The sequence below is a fragment of the Eschrichtius robustus genome, chromosome 13, assembly GCF_028021215.1.
Source record: "Eschrichtius robustus isolate mEscRob2 chromosome 13, mEscRob2.pri, whole genome shotgun sequence".
NCBI lineage: Eukaryota > Metazoa > Chordata > Mammalia > Artiodactyla > Eschrichtiidae > Eschrichtius > Eschrichtius robustus.
Genome location: NC_090836.1, coordinates 19,818,023 through 19,838,607, shown reverse-complemented (window position 1 = coordinate 19,838,607; position 20,585 = coordinate 19,818,023). Strand labels below are relative to the sequence as shown.

Below are 20,585 nucleotides of genomic sequence, written 5' to 3'. Positions count from 1 at the left end.
TTGCAGTCATTTGAACACTTGACTGGTGCTAGTATATCCACTTGCAAAGTGGCTTACTCACATGCCTAACATAGAAGTACTGGTTATTGGCAGGAGGCCTCAGTTCCTTGCCAGGTGGATCTCTCCATTGGTTGTTTGAGTGTCCTCACAACATGGCAACTGACTTACCCCTGAGGGTGATTTTGTCCCTCAAGAAACATTTGGCAGTGTGTGGCTATAATTTTGGTTGCTGCGACTTGGGCAGGAGTGCTACAAGCATCTGCTGGTAGAGGCCAGGGATACTGCTAAACATTCTGCAATGCACAGGACAGTCACTCACAACAAAGAGTTATTCAGCCAAAAATCAGTAGTGCCGAAGTTGAGAAACCCTGCCACCTCAGAGCAAGTTATTCAAGAAAGAGGAAAGTGTAAGCTGCAATGTCTTTTATGACCTAGCATCAGGAGTCAAACTGTCATTTCTGCAGTATCCTGTTGGTTATGTAGATCAGTCCTATTCACTGTGGGAGGGGAATACCAGGAGGCAAGAATTATTGGGGGCCATCGTGGAAGCCGGCTATCACAGAAGAACTTTGTGTGTAGAAAGAATGACATTATTTGGTTTAGAAATTTCAAAGAAATTATTTCATTAAAAAATGAATGTGAAATATTACTGATATTCCAGAAGCCACAATCTTTCCTCTCCTTGTTTTCAAATATGTGTATAGGTGTGTTTGTGGGTATAATTTACAGTTTTGAGGCTTTAAAACAATGAAGTCAGAAAACAAGGAAAATAAACTATCTAGGTATTAACAGGGAAAGAACAGGGGGCATTTTAAACAACAAATTAAATGATGAGTACGATTTGAACACATTTAAATTAATTAAGGGCCAACAGTATAAATGTAAAAGCGATGTGTAATTACCACATTGAAGCAAATGTTCCCCAACTACACTGCTAACATCCACTTTTAAAAGAAGCAGGTGTACATTAAGCAAAAGTGTAAAATGGCAAAATGAGGAAGGCAAATGAGAAGCTAGACCATATTACCGTCAGCTAAGTAACTTAAGACTTGAATTTAAATGGCAATCAAGTCTAATGGTAACATTAACACAGCAAAAGCATACCCATCAGAGAATTCCTGGAGTTCTCTCTACCTGGTTAACAAGGCATCTTGCAATCTGGAAGTCCAAAAGTAAGGGTGTGTTCATGAAAAGGACTTCAGGACTACATGCTCTCGAAGATGATAAACTTGATTTTCCGGTGACAGGAAGCTACTAAGTATAGAGTTGGGGTGGCCACCTGAGTAGGATTCCTAATTCTTCAGGAGCTAAGAAAATAATTTTAAGATTGTTACACTTTGTTTTATATTATATTACTTTAATTGACTCTTGCACATAAACGTAAACCTTTTCTCATCTAAATTCTTCATGAAGGAAAAATCAAGGACACACCAGTCTTTTTGTAGATCTCATGATATTTGTTTTGTTTTTCTCCCTACTGTTTACTGTTTTTTCTACTAAACCGTAGGGAAAAAAAAGCCTTATTTGGGTGGGAAAGGTGAAAGAGGGCTCTTACAGTGAACAGTAGGGACAGAAGAAGAAGAAGATGAATGTGAACACAAGCTAGGGAAGAGAGGTGCGGCCTCAGTGCACATTGTGCAATTCCGCCTGTCATGTAGCTTCCCTACTTAATTTAACACGATTATTTCATCAGAGAGGATAATAACAGTATCGTGATTAATTTTGCAGCATGTTTCATGAATGCTTTTACTCCTCCCATATGTTAGTATTGTATTGCTACTTACTACACATGAGTATTTATGATAGATAGGTATGGGGACAGTTTTCAAATTGGGCACGGGAAGTAGCCTGAAATTATATATATATATTGTATTAAGTCATTGCATGGCTATTAAAGAATCAAAGCGTATTTATAAATGAAACAACGTATTAAATGCGTAGACAAACTGTCCTTCAAGAATTCAGCTAAAATAAGACACAGTTCCACATACCTCTATACCTAGGGCTTGAATAAAAAGTAAATGCGCCTCTTTGTTCCTTTATTACTGGCCGCACAAAACTAAAGTCTCAAAGCCACATGCCTAGATGTCAAGTGATTTCCATTTTTCTAATGCCCAACATATAATAGCCATTATTAAATGGTTGAAATCCATTCAACAAATAATGAATGGATGGATGATTGAATAAATGTATATGTTCTTGTTCTTTGTCATCAGAGTGCTATAAATTTGTTAACTGCCAAATAAATGTTTGATTTTCAATAACTACTTTAGGTAAATATTTAAGGAAGTGGAATTTGGGGACAAGTGTGATATGGCATGAACTGGATCATCAATTAGATAATGAGAATGAATAAAGAAGTAAATAAAGATGAAAGTTTTATTCTGAAAGATACAATCATTTGCACATCCTTAATGGTACATCTTGTGGTCCAGAATCCTGTATGTGGGTATAGCTCTATGTTGTGAAGGACAAGAGTGCAAATAGGAAGAAAGAAATAGACTTCTTTACTGGTATCCCTGTTCTCTAGTTCTCTATTAAAATTCCTTAGCAAAAAACTGAATGAAGGCTAAGGAGTGGGGAGAGAGAAATAACCCTCCAGGATTCTGGAGAATGATTTTTCTTTGCTAAATTATGTTTGATTTCCTAACTAATTTGGTCTCTGCACATTGTAAAATTATGGATATGATACAGTTATAATAGAATAACATGTTTTTCCTAGCATAAACTTATGATTTGAAAACCATGTGAATGAAATATATTTTAACTTTATATAGTTATTTTACAGTGTTAAGTTTTTGTGGAATCATCCCTGCGTTCATGATCACAACTGGTATTTCTTCAGTGCATCTAAGGCAATATATTTGTGTCAAATTCTTTTCTTTATCTCATTTATAATTTATATGTGTGTGGGATCAGGATACAAATTCATTAGAACCGCCACAATATTTCTAGTACTGTGACCACAAGCTGATGTTAAGTGAAATGTTTGCTTTGAGACAAGTCATAGTAGCTAAATAAGTGGAACATGCCTAAACTATATGATTTTTGGATTGTCCTCGTTTTGCATTCTTGTTAACGATTTTAGATTTATCTAACTAAGATTAGATAATTCCTTATTAGGGGAATGTATAATCATGAATTGGTTCCTAAAACTTGTATTTGGACGTACAAAATAGTATTCTCGCACATTATTGTGTGAATTGTTATATTTTCTGCCATATTGTACATGAAACTTTGGTATTTTTCTCAAAGAATAGTCTAATAAGTCTTTAGCATTAGTGAAGGAAATTTTTGATGCTATATGGTGTAGAGAACAGAGGAGCATTTAAAAAATCACCAAAACAAGTTAACAATTTGTGCTTTAACTTTTAAACTAATGTATACAGTACCAAATGTGTGTATTAGTTCATTTTATTGCATGTGTACTGAGCTTTATGTGGTTTATTATGTGACAGAATTATATGGTTAGGGCTGAATTCCGGAAATTATATTTCATCAACATCTCCTTAAGTTTAAATTCGTCATGTAAATGAAAAGAGTATTGTATGTTGAGTCCAAAAACTGGGTTTCATTAGACCTTTCTGAGCATTAGTTTCCTTTCTGAGGTTATTCATTACTTCACAGTATTAAAGATTAAATAAATGATTTGAAATATTTATAGTGATTCCATAACTATGTAGAATATAGCCTTCAGCTAGTTAAAACTTGCTTACCCTAGCTTACGCATGTACTTAAGCTTAAATGCTTGCCCTATAATTATCATATACAAGTTTAGAGCTACTCAACAGCTACGTAGGATTCTTCTTAACTATTACTTTCTGTATAAATGAAATAAGTATGAAATATACTATTTCCAGAAGTTTCAACTGGTAACATCATTCAACAAGTGGACAAGTAATTAAAAGGAGATCGCTTTCCTCACTGCCTGACAGTGTACTTGATAGAAATGCTATCTTTTCCACTGCTTTCCTGACCTTGAAAATTGCTTACATTCTTTTATATGTAAAGTATTTATTTATAATTTTTAAATGTATGTTTTATTTGTTAAGAATACTGGTTAATCATGCTAAACTCTCACATTTCTCCTAAATAATAAGATATCGCAAATGAAAAAACAACGTAGAAAAAACCTTACCTTTTGCGTTTATTGTGCATATTCGTAATTATGAGAATGCATGTCATAAATAAATAGTCCAGTTCCATTTTATAGTAAGGGTTTTTAAATTTTCATCTAGTCAAATGAAAAATAATTAATAGAAAATGGGAAACTACTGTAATTTTTGTATTCTTCATGAATAATGGGCATTTGGTATAGTAGCTCAGTAGTAAATTATGAAAAGAAGCAAATTGTGAAATAATATCATATAATGGGTCAAAATTATTTATATAGTTACCAGTGTAAGGATCAAGCATGTGGGTTCTTATTAATATACTATTAGCCTGGTCACACAATGAAAGAGAATGAGAGGGCAATTTTGAATGACATTTCTATCAACTTTGGAACTGTCAGCCTCTATTATGTCCTTGGGGCTTTGCACTTTTTGGCTTTCAGACTTCTGTGCTGCCTCGAATACAGGAGAATATTAAGATTTCCAGTGGGTCTGTTGCTCTAATCAGTGCTTTTGGTAGTCATTTTTTAGTATGCGCATGTAATAGTTCTTAATGCTTGAAGCTAAGCGTATGACATTTCACCCCATCAGCACCCACGTCTGCATCATCTTCATGGACACCACCTCTCCCCCAGTACACACACCCACACTTGATTTCCTCTGTACTCATAAATCTCTGTTGCAACTCTGGGAATATGTTCCTTTCTTTCTGCACAGTCAAGTGAAACAGCGACCTGTAATTTCTCCAGGTATCCCCTCAAAACTTTTCCAAGAGTTGTGATGCTGTCAAAAGAAGTTTTCAGACTATCGTGACAAAAGCCTGTAGTTTCATATAGAAAGTACTAAGCAGGTACAACTTTCATAAGGGAAAAAGTGCCTAGAATATTTGCAGTTGCATAGTAAATAGTTGATAAAGCTCCGATATGACAGGATATTTAGGCTGAATAAGGGGGAGAAAATCTGAATTCTAATCCTTATTGGCCCACTGAATCTCAGTAGCATTTTGTTTATTATGCATATACCTTTTCATTTATTATTATTAGCATATGATATGTTCTGATAAAATTTTAAAGATTGAGATAACATTACATATTTTCAATGTTACCTCCTTATATTAAGGAAGATTTTTAAAGGGTTTTGAAGCCTAGTAAATAAAAATTTTTAATAATCTCCCTTTATACTATATAAGGCAGTGTCTCTGAAATGTTAGTATGCATCAGAATCACCTGGGTATGCTTGTTAAAACACAGGTTGCTGGAACCTACCTCCAAAGTTTCTAAGATTGAGAATTTGCTTTTCTAACAAGTTCCCAGGTGGTGCTGATGGTACCAGTTCAAGGATCGCATTTTGAGAAGTTCTCATCCATACTGGAGTATAGGGAAAAAAAGACAATATTCCTGGGGCTCTGCCATCATGTATAAGGATTATGGCTGACTAGCTCAACTAAATGTTGAAAGATCTGGAAGGGATTTTTGCCCTGTAGTTTTTAAAATGCTTAGTTCAAAATTGTATATTGAGCCAGTCATGGAATTATTTTACTTCCTTCCAAGATTCTGTGAATTCATATAAATTTGATATCATGGTCAATAATTTATTATGCATCTAACATGATCCCGGATTGCCATTTGAATTATCTCATGGATTTTCAAATAATTGTTATTTTCTCTGAGACAGAAAATAGAATTGAAAAAAAAATGTTCAAGTGTAATTTTCCCTAGCCTGTTCATAGGCTTCCTAAGTGAAGCTAACCATGGAATCAAATAACAATAAATCACTTTTAAAAATATAAATTTGAAATATCATATGATATACCATTTTTTACCACTTTTGTAAAGTGATTTATTTCAGTGCTTTGGGGTAAATATATACATCAAATTTTATACACATTGATTAATGTGTTTCCATGTCACCACATCACACCATTTGATTCTGAATTGATCCACTTTCAACAAGTTATCCTGCTATTACTGATAGGTATTTTGTGTTCTTAACTCATGAAGATGAACCTAAGTGGATACTAAATTTTTGTTCTCCAATAATACCTATGTAAAAATTGGATATAAGGTAAACACTAAAGTACAAATGACACAATATTCCAATTTTAGAGCACAAAAAAAGAATAACTCTCTTTGCAGTGAAAGAAAAGTAATATAATGTTAAGATTATCTGATCTTATATATTGTGATAGACATTTTAGTGATAATTGTATCCATAAATTTTACATATGAACTTACATAAGAGCTAATGTAGAAAGGTATAAAATAGAATGTAAACTATGTAAACTTGACCTATTCAAGCCTAGAACAATTGGAAATTGCCATACATGCTGAGCTGACCACATGCAGCTCTTCATACTACCATGTAGTACACTGTAAGGAAAATCTGGAAAACAAATCTGGATTTTTAAAAATGTAATATTAAGTGTTAAGAACAGTGTTGCATATAAATAAATAGTATATATTAATATAATGCTAATTATGTTTATGTTCATTTTTAGATCAAACCCTAAAGTGTTTCTGTGAAACCTAGGAGAAAAGATTATTTTCTAAGAGAGTTAGAAAGTTTTCTTCTTTTTTGTATTTAATTTGGAGAACAGTTCTAATCAGAGGTACACGCCATTTAGCTCCTCCGTGATGGGATATTCTGGGTACTCTAAGCACCAGGGTCCAAAGATGCTTGGGACTCAACACCTATTCTTTGGAGGTTGAAAAAAAAAAATCTACATCATAGTTTCATGCGAATTATGCATTGTCTCTCAATAAAAATGAATAGTACAAATAATATCTTCTTTAAGAATATTTCTTACAGGTGTCATCAGTTATATGCTTTCTGGATAGTTAAGTGCACATGTACTTTCTCTTATACCAAAGGTTTTTTTATGATATGTAGTTGAAAGTGCTGTTGTTGACAGCTAACCAAACACTGTTATGTTCAGACTGAATGTTAAGATCACTGGTAGAGTATTTGATGGGAAATGACAGGCAGTATACCTGTGTTTTTCTAGGCATTTTTAATCAGACTTTCCTTATCACAGCTCATGTTCTAATGATCATTGCAGGATGAAGTGGCACAGCCACTGAACCTATCAGCTAAACCCAAGACCTCTGATGGCAAATCACCCACATCACCCACCTCTCCCCATATGCCAGCTCTGAGAATAAACAGTGGGGCAGGCCCCCTCAAAGCCTCTGTCCCAGCATCATTAGCTAGTCCTTCAGCCAGAGTTAGCACAATAGGTAAGTTCTGTTTCTTTTGTTCTTGCTGATTTTCTATTTATGGCAATTGAATGAAAGCATCTTTTAATGGCAAATCACGCATACCCTCTGCATGGCTTTAGTTCCATAGGAGAGTTTCAATATGATGAACCTCATAGGTCTGTTTTAAACATGCAATTGAAATTTATAACTGAAGTCCAAGTTATAATGTCCCCCTGAGAATCTCATTGAACTGGTTACGTTTGTTGATATAACTGATGTTCTTAAGTTTATGAAAAAGAGGCCTGACTAATCACAGAGAGCAATGGTTCCAGATTGTTGTTGTTAGGTGACTTGCCTTTTCAGTCATTTAAATTTATTTCCATTTTGTGTGATGTGTACAAAGTATACGTAATGATGAAATACATTCTGCCTGGATGAGCAGCCAACCATCAGGATGTCAGTTTTTTCTCAGTTCCGAGTCGCTTGAAACTTAACTTGTACACACCAAAGTATTATAAAAAGTCGGTCTCTTTGCTTCTCCATAATTGTCATTTCAGTAGAGTAAGCAAACACTAGAAAATGCTTCTATAAGCTAACTTTTAAGAAATTCCAATAGTTTTAGTTTAGTAACACGTAAATTAGACTGTAAATGTTGGGTTGGCCAAAAAGTTCGTTCGGGGTCTTCATAACATCTTACAGCGAACCCGAACGAACTTTTTGGCCAACCCAATGCTTACTTCAACCCACATTTATTGATGCTTATTATTTTCATACAGTTATGAGGAAGCTAGCACAGATCACTAGCACAAACCCCAGCTAGGGTTTAGTTGGGGGGAAGTCATGTATCTTAATAGTACAAATCAGCTATCGTGAGTGCTATTCCAGAGCACAGATAACAATGCTAGAGTCAAGAAGAGGAGAGTATTAGATTCTGTTTGGGAAGGCTGAAGGATAGGCTAATCAAATGGAGCCTTTAAGAAGAGATGCATCCCTAGGCATTTTAGGCTGTAAAATAGAACCCAGAGTAAAGTATCACATTTTTGAGAAATGCACTGATTTGGCTAACGTATAGAATGAGTGTAGTGGAGAGTGATCAGAGTCAGAACTGAAAGAGGTAGATGGAATCTGATTTGATGCTATCCTAAGAAATTTCTGACTTTTTCTTCAGACACCAATCTGCTTAGAACTTTAAGGAGAGTATTGACAGCAGAAAGGGACTGGAATCAGGGAAGTCGTTGTTTTAGCGTAGGACAAGAATAAGTTAACACGAAATAGAAATAAGCAATGATAAAACAAAGGAGAGAATAGATTGAAGAGGTGTCATTAAAAAAGAATTGATGTAACTTATCCACAATGGAACGTACCGGGTGAGGTTCAAGCTGGAGACAGAAGAGTCTGGGAATTTGAATTTATAAAATAGACAGAATAGTGCCTCCCTGAACTGTGAAAGAGAAGACCAGAGTAGAAACAGGTTTGGGGGAAGACGTAAACATAAAAATTCAGTAAGTGTTGAATTTGAAACTTAAGAAGCCATTTAGATAGAGAAGTTCAGGAGGACATTGTTAATGCAAATCTGATATGTGAAAGGGGTGCTATAATTTTAGACATGGAAATTATTCCTTAATGAGGTTCTGGAAGCCATCAGAGCAAATAAGAATATAAGAAGTATATGGTAAGAAAAGAAGTGGGGTAAAGAGTCACAGGTATTACCTGCTGTATTAGTTATCTCTTGCTGTGTAACTAACTAACTTAAATCTTACCAGCTTAAAACAGCCAACATTTATTATCTCATAGCTTCTAAGGGTCAGGATCTGGAAGCAGCTTAGCTGGGTGATCCTGACTTAGGGTCTCTCTTACGGTTCCAGTCAAGATGGAAGCCAGGGCCTAGGGCTTTACTGGAGATAGACAATCCTTTTCCAAAATGACTTACTCGCATGGCTGTTGGCTAAAGACCTCAGTTCTTTGCTACGTGGGTCTTTCCATAGAGCTGCTCATAGCATGACAGCTTACTTTCCCCAGAGTGAGTGGTCCAGCAGGGAGAGCAGAGAGAAAGCCATGGTGCCTTCTATGATCTGGTCTCCAAAGTCACACACAGTCAGCTCTGCTTTATTCTTTTCATTATAAGAGAATCACTAAGTCCAGCCCAACTCAAAGAAAGGGGAATTAGGCTCCAACTCTGAAGGAAGGAATATCAAAGTATCTTTGAACATATTTTTAAAGCACCACGCTTTTTTTAGGGGGAAAGCTCTTGAAGAACAAGTGAGGATCCTAGAATAAGAATGGAGATAAGGCAATGGCCTGCTTGCCTAGGACAAATTAAAGTTTGAAAAAGGAGGGGTTATTCAGTGGTGTCACATTCTGTAGAAAAGTTAAAGAACATGAAGAAGAAACGCCTTAGGATTTAGCTGGAGGTTGTGGCCACGTAGACTGTAACAGAGAGATTTTGTAGAATGGTTTAGCAGAACTTCAGTTGTAAAGATTTGAAGAACATGAGGACAGAAAGTGCAGCTGATATATGGATCAGTCTTTTTGTAACCTTGGGGTTGAGAAGGGATTGTATTTTGAGAAGGCTGAGTAGAGGAAGGTTTTAGAATAGGAAATCATATGTATATATATATAAACAAAGGTGAGTTGGAGAGATCTATAGATATGAAAGAGTGCATGGGTGACGACAGAGCAAGAAGAAATGAGAGAGGATTACCTTTGGAAAGAAGAAATGCCCCTTCTTTTCTCTAAGACTGAAGGAAGTGAGGAAAAAAGAGGTACAGTTACACAGAAATTGTGGGATGGACAGAAGGAAAGCTGAAGGAGTGTATTTCAAATGCTTCTATCTCTACAACGTTGAATTCCAGATTATTTGCAAAGAGGAAGTCAGTCTGGGCCAGTGGGGCAGCAGTGAGAAAAGAAACAGCGAAAACTGAGGTTTTGAGAGGTTTGAAAATGGTTTGGGGCATATGTGTTCCTTTTATCGTTGTGCACCATTCTGTTATGATCTCTCTGTTACTCTGCTCAACATCCTAAATGGACACCAAGATAAGATTTGCTTTCATGTCCGAAGCATGTAAAAGAAAAAAATATTTTATTTGGCAAGAACGATTCACTTGCATAATAGACATGAAAGCTCATAAATATCGCAGTGTTGGTATATGAGCTACTTTTGTAATATCCCCAGAACTGGAATATTTAACTAAGGGAATAACTAATATATTTGCAATTTTTGTCATGTGAGGATTTTTTACTTCAGCATTCCAAGGATTAAATATGACAAAATATTTTAGAAAGACAAGAATGTATTTAATGACATTTATCATCTGACTTTTTCCACTACTAAAACTTCTCTTATTTTTTTCCCCTGAAATGTCCCTCTGCCACATACACATCCCTCATATTTTCCAAGGATTTGATGCCACTACAATTTACTTTTCTCTTTTCAACAAATGCAGATGTTGAAAGCTGAAACTGTAATGAGTAATAATGTAGTTGGATAAAAGCTGTGAGCATTAATGGTGTTGTAAAGGTCACCCCTGAAAGAAGAATGAATGTGTTATGCCATTAATAATCCATGGAAAACCGTGAACCAAAAGATAACTTAAGTTATCGTTAATGACATGCGGCTCTTTGCTATATATCTATTAGCTACAAATAAAGAAAGTGAGTTTTTGAGGTTGGTGAGCAATATTACAGTGTATTCTATAAGAATGCTTTTGTATAGTATGCAAATGGTAGGCAGCTCCAAAGAAAGCTCCTTAAAAAGCACGAATAGTTCAGAAGAATGATGGGTAATTTTGACCAGCTGTTATCTTTCCCTTATTGGCCTTTTCAACCTATGCTGTGCATATGTATAACACTCTAAACTTTTATCAAAGCATTTTTAGTCTATTTTTTCACTGCAGCTTATTTTAGAATTATAGACCTTTAACTAGACAGAGCAAATATCCCTGTCATATAGTCAGAAATTGTTATTTTCCAGGTAAGGAACTGAGGCCTAAAGAAGCTAAGTGCTTTGTTCTCCAAGAAGAGTTATTTGGAATAGTATAAAAGTTAGGTGAGGGATGAGAGGGGCTTCATTCCTAAATTGAAGTGATCCCCTTGCACTTCAGTTTCATCTCTTGCAATGGAATATTCCTCCCGAGGTCGAGGGCCTAGCATCTGCACCTGAGATGTCTCAAGAACTCCTGATGCCATTGCTGTTTAGCTTAATGCTATACTATTGATACTTGGCTTGTGTGCTTTGAATTTAAGCGAACTGGGTATATCTTGTGTCCTATGAATCTTCTTTCTGATTCCCAACCAAGGACAGATTGAAATTGAGTCAACAGTTGTGTAACACCCAGGGCTTGTATTTAACAAAATATTTTTTTAAATATATATTTTCTTATGGAAAGAAAATCCATGTATAATTGTGTGCTATTTTTCCAATTAAAAATAATCCCAAGGGCAAAAAGAAAAAAACAAAAGAAGTTAAGTGCTTACCCAGGGATTCTAAGTCCCTGTCCCAATGTAGACAGCCCTGTGGTTATTGCCGCTATTTTAATTTTAAGAAAACAAATGTACATGACCACCTAGTAACTTGCTCAGACTCACAGCCAGTGGAGCTTGAGGACTTACAGGCATAGTCTCTGGGTTGCTTGCTTGCTTTTTAGTTGTTGCCTATTGGCAGCCTCTCTGCCTTAGATGTTCTTCTCAGTCATCTATTTATCCTTTCCCTCATTCATCCCATAAATGAGTATTGAATATCTTCTCTATGCCATACATTTTGCTAAGTCTGGAGGATAAGCGGATGAAAGTCTCGGACTGAGGCTTTAGATACCTACAGTCTTTGTTGTGTCATGTCTTTGGAAGATATTGGAACATACTGTTCTTGCCCTTCATTCCTCAGAGCCATTAGTACATGAAAATTAAAACTTCACTGAGCAAATGTAGGAGATGCACACTGATTCAGTAAAATTAAGGGAAATATTTTCAAGTCCAGTAATGTGATATTTTATTTCTACAACTTGCTAATTTAAAATATGATGACGTCAAGGAGGATTTTACCTTAAAATTTCGTTAATTTACATTTTTTAAATGAGAAAAAACTTCTGTGAGGGTGGGTTATTGAACAATATTGTAACCATTTCATAGAAAGCCATTGGATTATCAGGAAGTTAGGGATATTATTTAACAGCTGACAATTAATATTTGCATAGCACTTTACAGTTTACAAATTGCTTTCACATTTATTATCTAATTCTCAAGAATTTTCACAGATGAAGAAATGGCTACATATCAGGGTGCCAAAAATTTGATGATGATTAAGTGACCTCAAAAAATAGAAGAAAAAATTATTATTTGTTGAAAATTACTTGAAACTCATGTGCCCTTACTTTTACTACAGCTGAAAAGTCCTACATAAAATAATTAAATGAGGTAAATAAGAATTTGTATTACCCCTGATAGCATCCTTTAAATCCATGAATTTTAAGAAATCTGTGTCATATGGTTCAAGCTTCCATTGATATGATGACATAGATAATCAGTGAACTTGGAATTATAAAGGCAGCTACTTTCAACTTAGAAATACGCATTTATTCCTTCAACAGACCTTACCACGGGCCAAAGGAATAAAAGACTGAAAGAAAAAAAATGCCCTCAAATAACTCATAGATTGGAGTGGAAGATAAATTTAGGAAAACAAAAGACAATGTGACAGTAAAAGCATCTCCAGGGTTTTACAGGAGCATGGAGATGGGAAGTACTAAGGTTGCCAAGGAGCATGTCTAGGGTATGTCAGGAAGGTCCTTACAGAAGGGGTGACACTTGAGTAAATTCCCAAACACACCAGAAAGCCACTATTTCAGTATGAGAAAAAAGCCTGGGAGACAGAGGAGGGGTGGGGAGGAGGAGGGCCTGTCCCTGGAACAGGAAATAGTTCTGTGCAGCTTAAGCAGAGAGGTCTTGAGAGACCAGCAGGAAATGATGCGGGAAGGATAAGCAGAGTTGATATCATGAGACTTTTAGGCCATTTTAAAGTGTTTGGAATTTATCCCAGAGTGATGTTTTTGGGGGAACATTAAAGAGTTTCTTGTTCCAGGATATTTGGGAAACTCTACATACTGTTGTTATCTCTGGAAGATTCACAGTGCACATGAACATATTCAAGATTTTGAGAAGACAAGCAATGAAGAAACCTTTTTAACTTTAATTTAGTGTTTCCCACACTTTTTTGAACATGGAATTATTTTTTCACAGAATATACAGATCATCAACTTATGAAATGCTCCTTTAAGCACTAGCGTAGTAAGAGATGGGTTTTTAATCAGGTAAAGTGACGTGATTCAAATTCCCTTTTTTGGAATATTTCGGAATGCTTTATCTGGAAGAAGAGTAGGAGATATGTTCAAGGGATGTAAGCTTAAAGATAGGGAAACGAGTTAAGAGGTGAAGGCATTAGCCCAGGTGAGATACGAGGTGGCTTTAGCGAAAGCAGAGGCCAGTGGGGATCGAGAAAAGGCGCATTTGAGAGCTGAGGAGGAGGCATAACTCCAGAGCTTGGTTGTCTTTTGTACATATGGGGTGAAGGAGGTATCTTAGATGGCTCCCAAGTGGCTGGATGGGCAACTGGAAAGGGAATATGGAATGTAGAAAGAACGGATTGAGGCAGTAGGAAGACGATGAATTCTGTGCTAGCCATGCTGCATGGGACATTCCAGTAGAGAAGCCTGGTAGATACGTGTACCTGGAAATCAGGAAGGGTTTGAGGCAGGTGGTAGGTATTCTACAGTCCTTGGGATCAGCCCTTGAGTGTCAGGAGCATCCTTAAGACCAATTGCCGTACGTTGGTTTGGAAGGCCGCCACAACAAATTACTATAAACTGGGTCACTTAAAGCAAATTTATTCTGTTGCTATTTGGAAGCTAGAAAGAAATCCAGAGTCAGAGTGTCAGCAGGGTTTAGTTCCTTCTGGAGGCTCTGAGGGAGAATTTGTTCCGTGCCTCTCTCCCAGCTCCTAGAGGCTACTGGCAATCCTTGGTGTTCCTCGGCTTACAGATGCATAACTCCAGTGTCTGCCTCCACGCTCACGTGGCGTTCTCCCCTGTGTCTATGTGTCAAATCTCCTTTCTCTTAGAAGAACACGAGTCGTTGAATTTAAGGCCCACTGTAAGTCCAGCGTGATCTCATTTCAAGATCCTTAATTTAAACATCTGCAACGACTCGGTTTCCAAATAAGGACACATTCACAGATACCAGGGGTTAGGTCACAGACATATCTTTTTGAGAGACACAATTCAACCCATTACAAGTAGTTTACTGTTTTTCCTTCTACCTTTTAACAGGCTCTTCCCTTGTGGAGCAGCCATTTACTCACTCTTCCTGTTTAGATTTTATCCCCTCTAAGATTGGACTTTCCAGTTTGTCCCTCTTTTTCTGCCCTGAAAATATATAACAGGGACCATTTTAATTTTGAGAATTTTGTTGGTTATGGTTAAGAAGAAACACCAAGGTATAAAAAAAATCAAATTTTGGTAAATGTAACACAGTCACAGACTCTCATACATTTCTTACATTAATGATCCCTAACCTGCATTTCCCAAATCTCATTTGAGGCACTAACTGGAAGCCATGTTGGCCTTTGCCCTCCCATTTTCCCTCTAAGAAGCTCACCAAACCTCTCCTAAACACTTCCTTCTGATCCTAAGATGTACTTGCTGCCTGAATATATAATGAAGGCAGAATAAAATGTAGCAAGTGATCATTTGGGGTCCTTTGAACTCTAATGGGTGACTCCCATTTCACTGAACCTCTGTGCCAGCAAGAAATGATATCCCCTCACAGATTTTATCATAATGGTCAAAGCTGTGCAACAAGACTGCTGAGGATGAGCATATAGGGAGAATGAAAGAGGAAAAAAGAGAAAAGAATTAACATTTTTTACTGCCTCCTCAGGTGTACCAAGTGTTGTCTACTCCTGCACATGTGTTATTTCATTTAATTCTTCCATCAACCTTATGTTCATTATGTTCAGTTGAAAGAAATGGAAACTCAGTGAAATTAAGTGTTATAATTTGGCAAATATCACACTTCCTAAGAAGCAGAAACCTGGATCCATCTGAATCCAATGCCCAAATTCTACCTATTTCACTATGCCATTTTGTAAACTGACAGTTACTGAATAACTTTCATGGACCATTTATTATGCTAAGAGACTATATTAACTCATTTAATCTTCACAACGTCATGTTTATCTAGTGAGGTTAGTCCATTTAACCAATAAGACCAGTGAGATTTAGAAAGGTAAAACAATATGTACAATTTATATAGCTAGTAAGTAGCAATGTTAGGATTTTAATTTAGGCTTATCCGACTCCAAAGCACAAATTATTTTCTGGTGATGGAAACCTTGGACCAAATCTAGGGAGCAAATGAAGTAAGATCCCAGGCAAGGATATGAAGATGGAGAAGTCAGACATGAGGATCCAGCGCTTATGATGAGAAACAAGGAAGGAAGGAGTGTCAGTAACAAAGGGATTGTCAGTGCTGTTTCTGCCAGGACGGAAAGTGTCCCTTGGGTTTGGCATTTGAAAGAGCAAGGGGCGTGGAAACAAGACTGTAGCAGGAATGGGAGAGTGAGGAAGGAATGGGAGAGTATGATATGAATCTTTGAGAAGCTTGGCTTGGAAGGTAAAGAAACAGGATTGGAACGAGAGGGCAACACAAAGTTAAGAGACTTTATTTGCTTGTTTCAGGAGGAGAATCTTAAGTACTTACAAGTTGAGGTGGTAACGATAGTAGAGAAGTTCAAGTGGATGATGTAAATGTGAAAGAGAATAACCGGTAGAGAGGTATAGAAATCTAGAGCATGAGTTTGGGGGATTTGCCTTGAATAAAAGTAGCGGTGCCATTTTCATTGAAACAGGAGGTTGCAGTGGGCCTACATGGAGATCGATTTGAAGCTGGCCTGGGGTGGGAGTCAGGGTGGGCAGGAAGGTGAGAGTTCAGCCTTACTGGTCTTTCCAGAATTGGAGGTGAGGCCATTTACTGAGAGAGGGAATCAGCAAAACTGGGAAGTTGGTGACTGTGAAGAGAACAAAATGTAAAGAACCAGCAGACAATCCTGTTATGATTCAACTCTGTAATATGTAAACGGCTTTATGATTTAACACAGCAGATACAATGTTAGAATTTCATACAGCATTTTAACTAAAATTCAAGTCTCTGAAAGCAAGAATGTTTCTTTTAAAGCGAGCACCTATATCCACCTGCACACAAACACATCTCACATTGGAAATAGCCATTACAGAACATATGTATGTCTGTCAGTTATTCACCCTTGTAGTAATAGATGCATCCTTTCTGCATCTGTATTAATGATTTTTCCTACACAGTGTTATCTTGGCAGTGCCTAAAAAGCATAAAGAATTCATACTTTTATTCAGTGTCATGTGCCAAATCATTTCAAATATATTTGTGCTCTGGAGAAGCTAAATAGACTACAAAAACACATGGAACCAGGCTGTACATAAACAGGGGTTAGAGGATAGGAAGAAAGGCTGATCCTCTTAAGATCTTTTACTAAACGAACGCATACCAAGACCATCCCTGTCATTTAAGAGCTGCGTTTCTTTCTAGAGTGGTAGTGTTCGTGAACAGAATGGGTTCAAGAATAATATATTAAGAAGGTTGTGCAGGAGAACCAAGTCCAGATGTTGAGGATAATGTAAGGTTAAAAACGACCGTAATTTTAAGTACATATTAACCCTAAAGGGCTGACCCAGATCTAAATAGTTGTTCATGATTCATATTGTATTTATAATGAACAAGGATGTTTTGTTCTTTTGAATACATTCCAATGAATTTAGCTCAGAAAAGCAAAATATATAGTAGCTCTCAAGGCTCCCCTTTCTATCGCCGACCCTGGAACTTCTCTTTCTGCCTCAAGGAGATCAGAGGAGGGTGCTGAGTCTGTGCATAGTAAGGGGGAAGGACACGGATCATTTAGAAGCCTTCCAGCTCTGAAGCACTGCGCTAATCTGACATCAGCTCCTTCAATAGAAATGTTTAAGCAGCAAGAAAGTATTCTAGGTTTTTTGGCAATCGGCAGATCAGATAGAAGAGTCTAGCAATACGACAAGGTCGTGTAATCTGACATGATTAGACAAGGCTCTTTAGTACCAGAACATTCATAATTGAGACAAAGAAAGAGTATTAATAACACTTTCCTAACACGGCAGTTAGCCATTTTATATTTCCTTTCTTTAATCTTAGTGTTTTTCAACAAATCATGGGATTTAATAGCGTGTTTTGGCAGATTAGAGGATTTATGGCCCAGATGTTTTTTGTTCTAAAAATGGATTAGGGTGTAAAGTTTGCTGGAATCCATGGAACATGTTGAGGCAAGCCGGTCATTTTATGTGTGATTAGTGCGTGCCTTCTGTCTCACAGTCCCTCCATCTGTCACAATTCACCAATGGATCTGCTTAGATTTAGCCTCATGTCACAAACAAGTCCCTTTTCTGGGCAATTTCATATTATAGATTCAGTTTATGCCATTTTATGCCCTAGTTAAAAGATAGGGAGAGTGAAAGATGATATATTAGCTTTCCTTTCAATATTTGCAAAACAATCCCTTCCCATCGTTCTTCTACCCTAAAATCATGCAGATTATCAGCATAATGTGCGTCAATAAGTAAATGACCAGAGTTAAAATTAAGTTAAAATTAGCCTTTCTCCTTACACCTGTTATTCTTTAAAAGAAATATTTTAGCTTTCTTTTTTTTTTTTTTCCCCCCCCTAACTCTGGATTGTGGAGTTGCGGCACAAGTTGGTCATTTGACCATCCTATTAAGAGTGTGAATTAAGTGTGATTATAGTTACCCAGTAGCCACAATTTATTATTCAGCAATTACAGGTGCTTGGTTACATTCTGTGCTTGAAATTTAGCCTCTTAACTATTGCAAGTTTGTATCTGTAACAAGACATTGCCAACTGTGGTTTATTTCACCATGGTTGGATGCAGGGGGGAAATGCTCTTCTTTCAGTCAGTTAACAATGATTTGTTCCTTCCGTATATAACAAACCTAATAGTGCCATACTCAAACTCTAAATTGGCCTTTCTAATACTATGAGAGTGTCAGTAATTAATAGTAATAATTATCAATACCTGTATCCTATGGTAACATTCAAATGATCCTTATAGGAAAAAAGCCAAAGATAGGTTGTATTTTTGTACTATAAAGTATTCAGATAACTAAAAAAAGTTTATCTAAAAATTATATTTTAAACTTCTTTTTCAAACATGTGGAAACAGCTGCATTTCACTTAAATATTACATTTTGATAACAAATGTTTGGCACCATGTTGATGTAACTGTGTGAATCAGTCATCATCAATTATTTATTCATTCATTCATTTTAGACTGATTCCATTGAGAAATTAGTACATGCCAGACACTAGCCATTCCCAGAAAAGAAGTGATTTTTATGGTGAAAGGTTAACCTATCCATGCACTTGTACAAAACATATCCTTCGTTCTGTTACATCTTCAGGTTATTTAAATGACCATGATGCTGTCACCAAGGCAATCCAAGAAGCTCGACAGATGAAGGAACAACTTCGGCGGGAACAACAGGTGCTTGATGGGAAGGTGGCTGTTGTGAATAGTCTAGGTCTCAATAACTGCCGAGCAGAAAAGGTTAGTTCCTAAAATAACTGACTTTCCAAAAATACTTAAATTGCCTGACTGTTTTTCTTCTTTATCTTTTTCTCTTCTCGCCATCCTTGGAATGACGGTTCTCCCACCCTTTTCCCCTCCATCAGTGCAGAACTCTTCATGCCCATCCTAATCAAAACCATCTGGAAATGAAAAGCGTTATAATTCTCTGCTATCCATCTGAACCTTATTGACAATTAATATCCCCTTTTCTGCCATCACTTTGTGTTAAAATGAAGTGGCATTTCAAATACCTGAGTCTCAGTGAAAGTTTTGCTTTACAGAGATGCTCAACTCATATCTGGGGATGAGCTGGATTTGAAAATGCCGAATCTTCTTTAATCAGCATAAGCTTGGATGATACCCATGCTTGTAGTCTCAGCATCTAAGATCCTGAGCTTGTCATAATGTTTCCAGTGCAAAGCACTGTCAAGTTTTAGGTGACTGCACAATTGGAAATTTTGACTTGATCATAAAACAAAGTTTGCTCTTTAAAATGTGGACATTATTAGTATACCTATTATTACGCTTAAGTCCAGTGAAACTTCTGGATTTATCTGAGCTATAATAATTTCAAACTATTTTGTCTAAGCTACATTGTATTTTATTCAGAAAAATATTATGTTATTATAGAATGCTTGGAGTGATATACTTCTTTTGGTCATATTTGGTATTTTTAATAGAAATTTTAAAGTTACTGAATCCCCTTTTCTCAAAATCCTGTAGCTAAATAGATATGGTAGATAAGAGAAAAAAAATGATCAGCTACGTAGTAATAACTTGAAAGTTAATCATCATGGGAAGGTTATGAGTCAAACAGTATCATCCAGAATGAACAGATTGCTAATTTGGATAGCTTTCTGGTTTCCCAGGTTTTATATGGAATTTTACATATAATCTCTAAGAAGCTAGCAATTTGCATAGTGAAGGTGTGACCTTGCCACCACTGTACTTTTCCTCTGGTCCAAACATGGGTCAAAAGGCTGGAGAAATGACTTCAATTCTGTTCTGTTCCTGGAGGGGAGAGCAAAGCGTGGTCAAGTGTACATCCCTTGCAGTCTCACAACATAAGAAAGCAACACTGGTGCAGCTCGAAGGGCACAAACATTTTCTAGCTAAGCACCAGAAGGGAAGGGGAAAAGCAAAGTGACAGCTCTAAGAAGGAATGATAGCAAGCATAGAGGAATTTATATTCAAATATTTAAACATTCTTGAAAGGATGCTTGAACAGAAATTCCTTTTCTCTGCTCCCCATGTAGAAATGAGTTTAACACTCAGCCAGATGCTAATGCAAAGTGACTCAAGCTATTCCTCGCAAGCATAGCTAAATTGCCATTATTTGTTAAGCGCATTGAATTCAGCTGTGGATACAGCAGTTGGTTGCATTCAGCAAGCATCTGTACCCTTTTTTTTTTTTTAATCCTCCAAAGCAGAGACAACTCTACCTATCTCCCCCCCTCTCCTCCCCTGTGCTGGCTGGGAATTGTCAACTGACAACCGACCAAATCCTTTTGGACAGGAAGCCTTCATCCTGAGTTCTATATACTTACAAAACAGGCCTTGTGGTTGGATCAGGGAGCCCATTAA

The 20,585-nt window shown here is 36.7% G+C and overlaps 1 protein-coding gene across 4 annotated transcripts in view; it reads left to right on the top strand.

Moving 5' to 3' along the window:
- SOX5 (SRY-box transcription factor 5) overlaps window positions 1–20,585 on the top strand; it is a 997,819-nt gene that overhangs the window by 951,723 nt on the left and 25,511 nt on the right. For all 4 annotated transcript variants that reach the window (XM_068560002.1, XM_068560001.1, XM_068560003.1 and 1 more), the window contains 2 exons: window positions 7,171–7,348; window positions 18,835–18,980. In XM_068560002.1, the coding sequence (XP_068416103.1) occupies window positions 7,171–7,348; window positions 18,835–18,980 (324 nt within the window). The remainder of the gene's footprint in view (window positions 1–7,170; window positions 7,349–18,834; window positions 18,981–20,585) is intronic.